We start from the raw sequence: 13,108 nt of genomic DNA, 5'->3' as shown, positions 1-13,108 counted from the left end.
CCAACCTATTCCACGATCCGGTTGAAAGTTAGTTTACCACCTTGCTAATCTTATTGTTGGTTATGTGGGCTGTGATGAGACCGAAAACGTAAACTGTTGGACATCGTCCTAAACGTCACGGGTCTGAGCCTTAACCGACAAATAAAACCGGACCTTGGCTTGCTGAGCTTTTTGGACAAATTGTAAGTGTAAACGGCTTTACCAGGTGACAAGAACGTTGTCGACCAGATAAGCGTTACACTACTATTTAGTACCTATTTCGAACCACCATTAAAATAAATTTTACCTCAAAGATAACCAAGCTATTGGCACGCACACTGTACAGGCCAATGTCCCCTCAGCCCGTCCATGTCTCAATCTGTAGTTATGAGGAATGCCTTTATTTAACACCAGCTATTAAAATATATCAAACTAACAAACAATTTTAAACTAGACTAACAGGAAAAGTCTAATATTTTAAAATTTGGCTTCACTTTAGTTTTCGTTCTACACTCATTCGAATGAACACATCGATATAGGATATAGATTATTTGATACTGTATATCGATTACTTTATTCGGTTACGTTAACCTATCCAACCAAACTTGATAAATTGAATGAAATAATCGATATATCGATCGATATATGGTGATTCGAATGAGTGTGGGACGTCAACAGCCTGTTTTTTAAGTGCAGCCTAAAAAAATTATCTTTCATTTTCTGTGTATATTCTCAAATTAAAGTTTACCTTTTATGGAGTTAGAGAATTAGGATTACGAATCATGAAAATAGTGTATTAATAACAATCTTATGTTGTCTATTTACATTTTGTCCCAAAACAATTCTGAATGAACTTTTAATATAAGTCATTTTAAGTACCAAGTGAAACATTTGATTAAAGTCAAAACGAGTTTTGTAAGGTTAATCACACTACACTTTCATCAGTTTACATATTGAAATGTTACTATTATTACTTTGAGTTATTGTCAGTATGCATAACGCCTTTCTGTACATTTTATGTCAATCGAACAAAGATTTTTTAGCTGTGATAATTTAAATTGAGTAAACTAAAACTTGACACGGCACTTGTTTACTAGGAGAGACAAAACTCTTCGAGTCCTTGGTGTCATCGTAGAGTTCCCATGTGTCGTTAGATCTTCTAGCGTATGCCACGTAATGTCCAACACTTGTAAAAGATGTTGTTCTTCCGCAGAACCCCAAGAATCCTCTTAATATATATTCAACTTCTTGAACTACTACGGTAGCTGGTAGTTCACATGGTTTCGTCTAAAACAACGAATATTGTGAATTATATAAGACACAATAAAATACCTACATTATATAACACATGTCGTGTGAATGAATCATGTTCGTACAAAACAAAACTCCCAGCTCTAGATGTCCTTTAAAAATAATTGAATGTCCAATATAATGCATTGCAAGCATTTAAAAACTTACGAAATATTTCTCTTACACCTTATAAAATGTATTGTGGTTATTACATTGTGGTTTCCTGTTAGTCTAGTTTAAAATTGTTTGTTAGCCAACCAAACAATATATATTTTAATAGCCGGTGTTAAATAAAGGCATTCCTCATAACTACAGATTGAGACATGGTCGGGCTGAGGGGACATTGGCCTGTACAGTGTGCGTGCCAATAGCTTGGTTATCTTTGAGGTAAAAATTATTTTAATGGTGGTACGAAATAGGTACTAAATAGTAGCATAGCTTATAACCACAGGTTACGACATGGTCGGGCTGAGGGGCCATGGATCTGTACAGTTAACGGGCCCGTAGCTTGGTTTTCTTTGAGGTACAAATTATATTAATGGAGGTACAAAATAGTACGAAATAAGTACTAAATAGTAGTATAGCTTATAACCATAGGTTACGATATGGCCGGGCTGAGGGGTCATTGACCTGTACAGTTAACGGGCCCGTAGCTTGGTTTTCTTTGAGGTACAAATAATATTAATGGAGGTACAAAATAGTACGAAATAAGTACTAAATAGTAGTATAGCTTATAACCATAGGTTCCGATATGGCCGGGCTGAGGGGTCATTGACCTGTACAGTTAACGGGCCCGTAGCTTGGTTTTCTTTGAAGTACAAATTATATTAATGGAGGTACAAAATAGTACAAAATAAGTACTAAATAGTAGTATAGCTTATAACCATAGGTTCCGATATGGCCGGGCTGAGGGGTCATTGACCTGTACAGTTAACGGGCCCGTAGCTTGGTTTTCTTTGAGGTACAAATTATATTAATGGAGGTACAAAATAGTACGAAATAGGTACTAAATGATGGTATACATATTAGGATCAAATTCGAAAATGGCCGGGCCAGCATGTCACTGGCCCGGAATCCTAAATTAATTAGTTATCCGGTACCGAGTGGGGTACTAATTTTTTGTTTGTTGGTACTAAATAGTACAAAATAGGTACTAAATATTAGCATAATTCTTATGTACTAATTCCGTCATGGCCGGGCCAGTGACATGGACGTTCCACTACCACAGGAAAATTTGTATTTCTCTACACAACTCATTTGAACATTGGGAAATTTAACATTGGCTTATGGGTCGTCAATGTTGGTTGAACTAAGTTAAACAAAATGACAAGGAAAAAAGAAAACAAAAGACTTGAAACATGTGTTTATAACAAGCCATCGACAGTATACTATCAAATTAATTACAATATACAGTAAATACCCCCGCCACAGCAAATCTGCAGACTAAGCAAATTTCCATTAGCCTGATTTAATTTACACTAAAATGCCTCCTTAAAAATATCACATTTATTCCCTATTTAAATAGAATTAGTTTAACGAGTACTTAGGGTTGCTGCAACAGGAAGGGTAAAAAAGTGTTATTTTTTATGTTAACAGTTTAGTAAGAAATGAATGTATTTCCAAATTTGATCAAAATATGTTCATAAACTAATGAGGACAGTCAAAGTAGGATTGTTAACAGTTAAATTTATGTTTTTAATATATAAATAAGTTTATTAATGTTTAATCTTCCTTTATATATAGTACCGGTAGCCCTATTATTCTATGTTTCATACAATAACTTGAGTAGCATAATTTTTGTCTGATTTTGATAAAATTTGTTTTGAAGGTGTAAGGCGGGATAAACTTGAATGAGTTCGCAAACCAGCTTGATCCAACCATCCCAGACAGCACGTGAGCTTGGACCAAACTTGGTTTTTACATATTTATGAATTGGTATGACAAACTTGGAGTTTGGAACCCACTACAAATTTAAAACAGCTTTGGTTAAGTGAACTTGTGTGAATGCGCCAAAACTAAACTTGTTTTATTTACATATATAACCTGGTTGGCCAAGTCCACAATTTAAACACCTAACCAGACCCACGACAAGCTTGTTCATGTGAGTCTAAAGTGAGCAGTGCCATATGACAAAAGAATTTTCCCTCCACCCCTACCCAGAACGCTCCTAAAACCTGTTTCTTTGTGCTGAACCACCATTTTTGTTGGATTTAGACTTCCTCACTCTCAGTTGTCAGTTCTCACTTATCTAGTTCTGGTGTTGTGAGTTACTCGTTTCGTTACTAGTTGTGAGTTTTGTTTATGGTTTTGATACCAAGACGAAGCAAAGAAGAATTAAGGGATTCCTGTAAAGGTAAGATTTAAACTCCATTGATAAAAAATATACTTGTGTTGGTTAGTCTATGATGATATAAGTAAGCTAAGTTAAGTAAACAATTAATTTCATTGCATCAAGAACCCGTAGAATTTTGTTTATAGCCTAAACCTTTTGTGCTTTAACCTTTGACATACTCAGCGCTTCACTGAATCGACAACGTCACTCACTATACTATACTCTAGTAGTCTACTGCTGAACTCAACAGAACAGTGCCAAAATTTGTGTTTAACCTTAACCATTATAGTCAATGCCTTAACCTAGTCTACAGATAAAAACAGGCCAAACCATTAGTTTACGTATAAAAGTAAAAAAGTAAGAAATAAAAGTTTGATAACAATTTTAAAAACAAAGGTAAGTTAACACCCTGTGTTTGCAACACCAACAAATTCCAAATAATCAAATAACTATAATAACAAATAAAAATAATGAGAATGATTTAAATTATAAATTTTAATAAACCAAATAATTCTAATGCAATTGTATTTTTTATAGATCTTCTGAAGCGGTGGAGTTGATGGGTTCAGAAAAGAAGTTGAAGGTGAAGTGGAAGATAGTGGGCATTGTATTTATTATATTAATAAATTGTCTTGAAATGTGAATGTCTTGCTTTCTAAACCTCATATATAGGCCTAACCAATATTTTTTCAAGATCACTCATAAAATAGGCTTCATTTTATCATAAATCTTTCTTGGTAAAAAATTAATTATAAGAAAAAATGTGGGCTAGCAAATGAATGGTGTGAAACAGCTTATATGTTAAATAGGTATAAATTATATTACTATTACTACAGCCTATAATAATAATAATTATTATTATTATCTCTGATCATGACAGTAATTGAAGTATATAAAACTTCGTACCAAGTTCTGAGTGAGTCTATAGGTGTGAGCTTGTTTGCCCAAGTCTAAAATGTGCTAAAACCAATTCCAATATGAGTCTAGGCCAAGTCCAATATGAGCTTACTAAAAGCGGGCTTGGGTCTCCAAGACCCGAACAAGTCCATAATGAGCCTGTTTAATTTATCAGTGTGAGCTTGTTTGCCCAAGTCTAAAATGTGCTAAAACCAATTCCAATATGAGTCTAAGCCAAGTCCAATATGAGCCTACTAAAATTGGGCTTGGGTCTCCAAGTCCCGAACAAGTCCATAATGAGCCTGCTTAATCCATTAGACCCGTTTTGTATCCATCATTCCAAGCTTAGAGTGGGTTTGTGCCCATGAGTTCACTGTAGGTTTGGGGTTGGGACTTGGGTTGGACTTGGGGAGCCAAACCCATAACAAGTTGAACAACTGCCAACTTCGGTCTCTAAAACAAGTCAAAACCAAGCCTGCAGACTTTGCTCCCTGAGTCTAAACCAGGCTTGGGAACTTGGGCCAATGGACTTGGAACAAGTTCCCAGCAAGCCCATTGTGCTGTTGGGGATGGGAACGGGGTTTAAGGGGGGTTTTGTGGGATTGTTCAATATTCAGTGTAATTAATTGTGATTTGTTATAATAATACTTTCTATCAACTAAAAATAAATACAGATGGCATTGGTTTTTAATTTGTTTTAATGTTTAAAACAACATATGGGATTTAACAATGAAATAATTTATTAGTAATTTTGTTAGTTGAAAAACAAACACATCAAGACTCAAGATCCCTCTCTCTTTTGTAATCTCTCTTTAAAGTTCTGTAAAATCATTGAAAGTTTATTTGTTAATATTAAAACTATTTGTTAATTGTATCTCAGTGTTCTAATTTGAAGAATGAAAACTCCGCTTAACTTATAAATATACAGTCCACTCAATCCACTCCACACGCTACCGAAATTCTACATGGTCCTTCGGCCGCAGATCTTCTGAAACTCAGCTCTTTTGGTAACTAAGTCACAATTAGTTCTACTCAAACTCCAACTTGCAACCTTAAAAATGAACTACTCACTCCTTTCTCGTCAGTAAGAAGTAAGAATACTATCAAGACTACTGTAGATCTAAAAGGTCAATATCTAAAGGACTTTGATTCCTCTATTTTATGCATATTGTTTTTGTTGTAATTTATTAATTGACATTTCAATTTGTATCAAACTGTACAATTTGGTAATTTGTAATGTTCAGAGCCACCATTAATAGCGCTAATGTAACAATTCCATCTGTCATCTGTGTCTTGTATTGCAGATAATGACAATCTCTAATCTCTCTCTCTCATTCTAGTTCCCAAACACTTAAACAATGAAATTCGTCACCCTCTCTAGGCAATTAAACTCAATTGCGAATCGTTTAGCCAAAATCCAAACTAACATCCAAGCTTTAGATTTATTACCTGATTTGTCCCAAGAACATATAAATAAGTTGAAACTTTTAGATTCAGAAACACTTAGAAAATATTCAGAATTTGAAACCTCCCTTGCGAAACTATTCAATAGTGACACGCTTCCCGATGATTATGATGAAGATACACTCTTTCAATTACAAGATACTATATCTGACTTATATGTAGGAATTCAAACTCTCACGAAGAAACACCTTTCTCAAGATCCTACAAGTCATATGCCTGTTCTAAACACTGACTCAATAACAAATACTCCATCAAGTAGCCTACCCCATAGGCCTAGTAGCTCTTCCTCAAACCAAGATAGCCACTCTCTAAAACTCCCTCCTCTATCTCTCAAAACTTTCAATGGTTCACCAGAACAATGGTTGTCTTATGTAAGCCTGTTTCAAGTATCTGTTCATGATAATGAAAACATATCTAAAGTTGAGCGATTTCAATATCTGCTTTCTACTCTACAGGGAGAACCTTTCAATCTTATAAAGAATTTACCAATCACAGCTGAAAACTATGATGTAGCATGGGATCTTCTTCAAAAACGGTATCAAAACAGTAGGAAAATCATAAGTATACACCTCAACAACATAATAGACTTACCTAACCTAAGTGACTCCTCCCTCAAGAACATTCGCTCGTTCATTTCTCAATATAACGAAAATGCCCAAGCACTCATTGCACTCAATCATGACATAGCCAAGGATAATATCTTGCTCTCAGCCATGTTACTAAGGAAATTACCCGCAGACATTCGCAAAAAGTTTGAAAGCTTACGTCTAAATTCTCAAGACCTTCCAACCGTAGGTGAAGTAATAACATTTTTAGAAAATGAATGTGCTTACTTAGAAGCTGCTAACCTCTCTAACTCTCAGTTACCTAGAACTACTTCAAGCAATAGCAATGTAGGTTTCGCTCAAAATAGTAAGAGGTCCAGCCCTCACTCCTATCAGATAGGCCTACATAAGTCTACACCGAACCGCACTACTTTACTAGCTTTCAGAGACTCAAACACCACATGCACATTTTGTAGTAAAAGTGATCACAACATATACCAATGCTCAGAGTTTAAAGATTTGTCCGTACAGGAAAGATACAACTTTGTGAGGAAAAATCACCTCTGTTTGAACTGCTTAGGTACCGCTCATTCTGTCAAAGACTGTAAGTCAAATAAAACATGTTTTCACTGTAAACTGAAACATCACTCCCTCTTACATCAAACTAATAATAGGCCTAATGATAAGCTTAATCAAAAGCCTAAAGATAATGCTCCAACACCCAAGGAAATGAATAAAACATATGATCGCCCTGAACCTCCCTTTGTAGCTGTCTCCTCAAACCCTAATACCACTATATTGCTAGCCACTGCATTGGTCTACTTGAAAGCTAATAACGGTAACACAGTTGTAGCCCGAGCCGTTATTGACTCTGCATCTATGGTAAGCTGCGTAACAGAAAATATTGCTAACCTGCTTATGCTCAAACGGACATTTTCCAGTAATTCCAAGATAGATGGCCTATCATCAGTAGAAGTTAAATCTAAAGGTGTGTCAAAAGTTAACATATCGTCTCTTAGCGGAGAAATGATTGCTGATAACAACCCAGTCCTTATTCTAGACAGAATAACCTCAAACCTCCCACACTCAGAAGTTCCAGTTAATGTTAAAGAATACTTCAAACATTTGGTCCTGGCTGATCCAACTTTTCATTTGCCTAGTAAGATAGATGTGCTCATAGGTGCTGATCTATTCGCTAAAGTAATCACTGGTGAACGCATTATCATTAACAAGGATCTTCCTGCTGCCATGAATTCTGTATTTGGATATCTTATCATAGGATCTGCCCCAACTCTTCCTGCTGTAATCCCTCACAAAACAGCCCCTCAATGCAAGGGTAATGTTTCTTTATTAAGTACTCAAGATATTGATTTGCACAATTCTCTGTAGGAATTTTGGACTCTAGAGGAACCTCCCGTCAAACTTCATGTAACATCTGAACAAGAAATTTGTGAAAATCACTTTCTAAACACGGTCTCTAGGGATTCAGATGGACGCTACTTTGTTAGGCTACCCATAAAAGAAAATCATTCCCCTCTTGGTGACTCATCATTTTGCGCCCGTAATAGATTCCTATCACTTGAAAGAAAATTAGAAAGTCAGCCTGAAGTTAAAGCAGAGTATAGTAAAGCCATACATGATTTATTGCCATCTAGTCACATGGAACCTGCTAACCCTCCTCCAAACAGTGATGATAAACAATGGACTAGCAAATGCTCTCAAATCATGGAAACTCTTCCCGACTCCTACAAAGAAACTCTATATTTCGACTCCTCAGATCAACCTTATTTTAAGGTACTAGGTATAAAATGGTCACCTAACTCAGACACTTTCTCTTATCAGTTGAATATCCCAGACACGCCTCCCACTAAACGAGGTATACTTGGAACAGTTAGCAGAATATTTGATCCAAACGGTTGGTTGACTCCAGTCACTCTTTGGGTAAAAGCGTTGATACAAGTTTTATGGGCACTAGGTTTATCATGGGATGCGCCTGTACTTCCGGATCTAACTGAAAAATGGTCTAAGTTCCTCCAACAACTTCCTTTCTTAAGCGAACTTAGCTTACCTCGATATGTTTCCGTAGCTGATGCTGTTCATATCAGTTTACATGGATTTTGTGATGGGTCTGAAACAGGTTACGGAGCTTGTGTCTACTTGCGATGTGCAAGTTCTTCCGGAGAAATCAACGTACATCTGTTAATTGCCAAAGCTCGAGTAGCTCCTCTTAAGAAGATCTCCATCCCTAGACTAGAATTGTGTGGTGCCCATCTTTTGTCCAAACTCCTGAACTATTGCAACTCTCTACTCTCTCAAGATTATCTTGTCAACGAATTACATGCTTGGTGTGATTCATCTGTAGTCTTGTCATGGATAAAAACTGTACCCTACCGCTTAAAAGTTTATGTTGCAAATCGAGTCTCTGAAATTCAGGAACTTACTCCTACTTACATATGGAAACATGTCTCAACTCATTGTAATCCAGCTGACATTGCCAGTAGAGAAACCCTTTCCGTTTCTATGAAAGACAACAGTTTATGGTGGAACGGTCCCGATCTCTGGATTATCTCTGGGTTATCTCTGGATCAGGAGTCGTGGCCTATTCCTCGCTTCACCCCTCTCCAAGACGAACAACTGCCAGAACGTAAGGCCGAACCTTTACCAATAATGTTTACAACTCAAAAACCAGACTTATTCAACAGGTTTTCATCTTGGTCAACCCTCCAGCGAGTCATCGCTTACATTTTACGCTTCAAAAATTGCTTAACTCCAGGTCATTTTCTGATTGGAGGACCTCTTTTATCTCTTCCTGAACCTGAATTGAATGATGTCTCAACAAACAGATTGTCAAGGTGGAAGTTTATTCAAGCCTTAACCCAAAGTTTTTGGAAAAGATGGCAAAAAGAATACCTCTACACGTTGCAACAACGAGGGAAATGGAGAAGTCCTCAACCTAACATCAAAATTGGAGATCTTGTCCTATTGCATGAACCAAACCAACCTCCCCTTTCATGGAAAATGGAACGTGTCATTTCAACCTCCCCAGGGCAAGATGGTCTTGTACGAGTTGTACAATTAAAAACTTCATCAGGAACACTCTCCAGACCTATAACTAAAGTCTCACCCCTCCCAATCAATGAGTAATAAAAGAAGTTAAGACTGTTAACCAAGAGTTTATTGTGAATAATATGTTCATTTCTAAATACATTTTTTTTCTTCTCAATACTTCATTATTAGGTGAACCCCTCTTAGTGGTTCACGGGCGGGGGTATGTTCAATATTCAGTGTAATTAATTGTGATTTGTTATAGGTAATAATACTTTCTATCAACTAAAAATAAATACAGATGGCATTGGTTTTTAATTTGTTTTAATGTTTAAAACAACATATGGGATTTAACAATGAAATAATTTATTAGTAATTTTGTTAGTTGAAAAACAAACACATCAAGACTCAAGATCCCTCTCTCTTTTGTAATCTCTCTTTAAAGTTCTGTAAAATCATTGAAAGTTTATTTGTTAATATTAAAACTATTTGTTAATTGTATCTCAGTGTTCTAATTTGAAGAATGAAAACTCCGCTTAACTTATAAATATACAGTCCACTCAATCCACTCCACACGCTACCGAAATTCTACAGGGATAAAAATGGTTTTTTCTAATTTTTACCCTCAAAACACAAAATTTATCAATTTTTCCAGTCTTTTTAAAGAGCTTAAAAAACAAATAATTTAGTATGTGAAAGTGTTTTTGTACGGTGATTGGTTACAGAGAAAATAAAAAAAAAATGTTAATTTAAAATTCCCATGTTACTGTATTATTATAAAGAATATTGTAAAATGTTGTAGTTGGCTTGTTTATGGATTTATTTTGATCAAACTTGGCGGATTTATTTACTTCATACTAAGCTATTGATATTTTAATAAAAAACACACTTTATTAGTTTCCCTGTAGCAGCTAACCTAGGTAGGCCTACTCGTCAAACATAATTGTTAATTTAATAGATTAATTGAAAATCAATCCAGGCAAATGGAAATTCGATTAGTCGGCAGGTTTACTGCAGCAAATATTTTAATTACCAAAGTGAATATAATTGACAAATGTCCAACCCATTTGCTACTTTCACACACAAATGAGTATAAAATATTTACTATGTTTACTTTATTATCATCGCTTGTATTCAAATATTGATAATGTTACAGGTCTTGTGAAGCAACTAAGGCTTCTTCAACAAATGCAAGACACTTTAAGACCAGGCTTGAAGACAGATATACATAAAAACATTATTTGTGATGATACATGATCAATACTTATACCTATTATACAATATTATACTTAAGAAATTACTTTGTTTTTTTTTTTTTGTAATCCTTGTATCCTTTCCCAGTATCATATATAGCCTTAAAGGTCTCAATCCCGTGATCCTGAATCCCGGGATTCCGATCAGTTTTTGATACCTAGAAATCCCAAGATTGGCGTCTTTTAATTCCGGGACTAACGGGATTGCATGTTTATATATATATATATTTGAAAATTTGGAGTTTTACTTACGCAAAATAAATAAAAATATGTCCAATACACTTTAAATTGTTTTAAATGATAGTCTTTTAAGTTATTGTATTCAAATAAACTTTAAAGTTTGTTCTTAAAACGTTTGTTTTTATTGATAACATTATTTTGAAACAAATTTTAAACTTTTTTTTTATTTCAGGAGAAAATTTCACCATAAGATATCATACCCTTCAACGTCATTTAAGAAATTATCTGACAACGTTACGTTACAGGGGAGGGGGGTTTAGGCGTCATGGGGTTAAGCATTATGCAGTGTCACAGGGAGGGGGACAGGGGTTTAAAAATGACGAAAACGCGTTGCGTAATATGAGGATGGCCTATTAAATAAATTGTTTTGATGTTCATATTTAAAAGTTGAACTTCTATTTCTTTCATAAATGTAATTAATGGTGGCGTCTTAAAACGGGTCATTGTCAAGGTGCCACCCCGAAAACCTGGCATCACTAAATTTACTGAGGTGGCAGGTTTATTTGTATTGTATACGTACCCCTCAAGGTATCACCACCACATAATTATCTAAGGTGGTAGGTTGATGGTTTCGCTCCAGTCAAGGTGCCAACACAACCCGCTACCACCAGTTTTTATCAAAGGTGGCGAGTTGTCGTGTTATCCCGGCAAGTTAACGTTACAAGCGTCTACAGCCTGACTGATCACTCATTGCAAAAGAAAAACAAGTCCCTGAAAAAGAAGGCAAATGTCCAACTCAACGCAAGATGTCTTTGTTGATGCGTTAAGATTTTGAATTACAAGACTATGGTGGGATGACGAATATGGATTCGCTATAAAAAATCGCCAGTTCGAATGGACTCAGCCTTCAAAATCTCAAGAGTGACGTCACGATTAAATTCTGCTCCGGGTAAAATTAATTGTGCTCTCCTAAGTCTGAGACATCATCAAGACATTATAAATACCCCCGCTGCAGCAAACCTGTCGACTAATCGAATTTCCATTTGTCTGAATTGATTTTCAATTAAATATATTTAAATAACATTAGGTTTAACGAGTACCAAGGTTTGCTGCTACAAGGAAACTAATAAAATTTTTTTTTTAAGTAAAATATTGATAGCTTAGTATAAAATAAATAGATTTGCCAAGTTTGATCAAAATATATCCATAAACAAGCAAACTACAACATTTTACATTATTTTCCATAAGAATAACATGGGAATTTTAAATTTACCATTTTTTTTATTTTCTCCGTTACCAATAACCGAACAAAATACTTGTATATACTAAATTATTTGTTTTTTTTTAGCTCTTTAAAAAGGTCTAAAGAGAAATGGGGAAATTTTGTGTTTGAGGTCAAAAGTGAGAAAAACCAATTTTTACCCCATAATGCCCCGTTCCCATGGTCCGAATCATGGTCATTCGCAGTGGCGTCATTTCACCAATTCCTTGGGGGGGGGGGCAAACACCGGGGGGTATGGAATACCCCCCAGGAACCAAGGGGGGTCCTCCCCCGGAAAATGTTGCAGTTTTGAAAAAAAAAGAGGTGTTTAAGCTTATTTTAGTTGTCAAAAGCACTTCAAATAAAAAAAATATGAGTAAAATCTATTTAAATTTAGGCAGAAAGTTAATGAAACTAAGAATTTATTGACAACAGACAGAAACACAATAATTTTATGTTGGTAAGTTAGTCATCTAAGAAACGTGATCAATAGTTCCATGATGTATTAATATTATGTTTGTTATAAGATTCATGAGCAATATCGTACAACATTTAGCAATAAATATGGTTGTTCATAGCCTATAGTTTACAACAGTTTATTTTGGTTATTAAATAAAATACAAGTATTTAAGAACTTAAAAGCAAATAAAATTTAATCACCAATAAAATAATTTGACACAAAAGTACAAAAGGTTCTATTTAACTATATTAAATTGGTAGTCTACAATTTTCAAAATAAATTACGTAAAATTTACACACATGTATAATTTTAATGCTTGAATAATTCATAAAAGTAAATGACAAAGCAATGCTTCTAAAAAATCTGAATTTTGTATATATAAACTAGAATTAATTAAGTGGT

General features: G+C 35.0%; 1 protein-coding gene across 3 annotated transcripts in view; it reads left to right on the top strand.

The window, feature by feature from the left end:
• The window catches only part of LOC128985812 (EF-hand calcium-binding domain-containing protein 4A-like), a 75,867-nt gene extending 65,015 nt beyond the window's left edge, over nt 1-10,852 (top strand). For all 3 annotated transcript variants that reach the window (XM_054405705.1, XM_054405703.1, XM_054405704.1), the window contains one exon: nt 10,709-10,852. In XM_054405705.1, the coding sequence (XP_054261680.1) occupies nt 10,709-10,809 (101 nt within the window). In that variant the 3' untranslated portion in view covers nt 10,810-10,852. The remainder of the gene's footprint in view (nt 1-10,708) is intronic.
• Nucleotides 10,853-13,108: the final 2,256 nt, after the last annotated feature.

The sequence above is a fragment of the Macrosteles quadrilineatus genome, unplaced genomic scaffold (assembly GCF_028750875.1).
Source record: "Macrosteles quadrilineatus isolate MER2022 unplaced genomic scaffold, UCM_ALF_1.0 Scaffold_2__2_contigs__length_208266976, whole genome shotgun sequence".
Lineage (NCBI taxonomy): Eukaryota > Metazoa > Arthropoda > Insecta > Hemiptera > Cicadellidae > Macrosteles > Macrosteles quadrilineatus.
The sequence above is the reverse complement of the archived record's forward strand: the minus strand, read 5'-3'. Positions and strand labels throughout refer to the sequence as shown.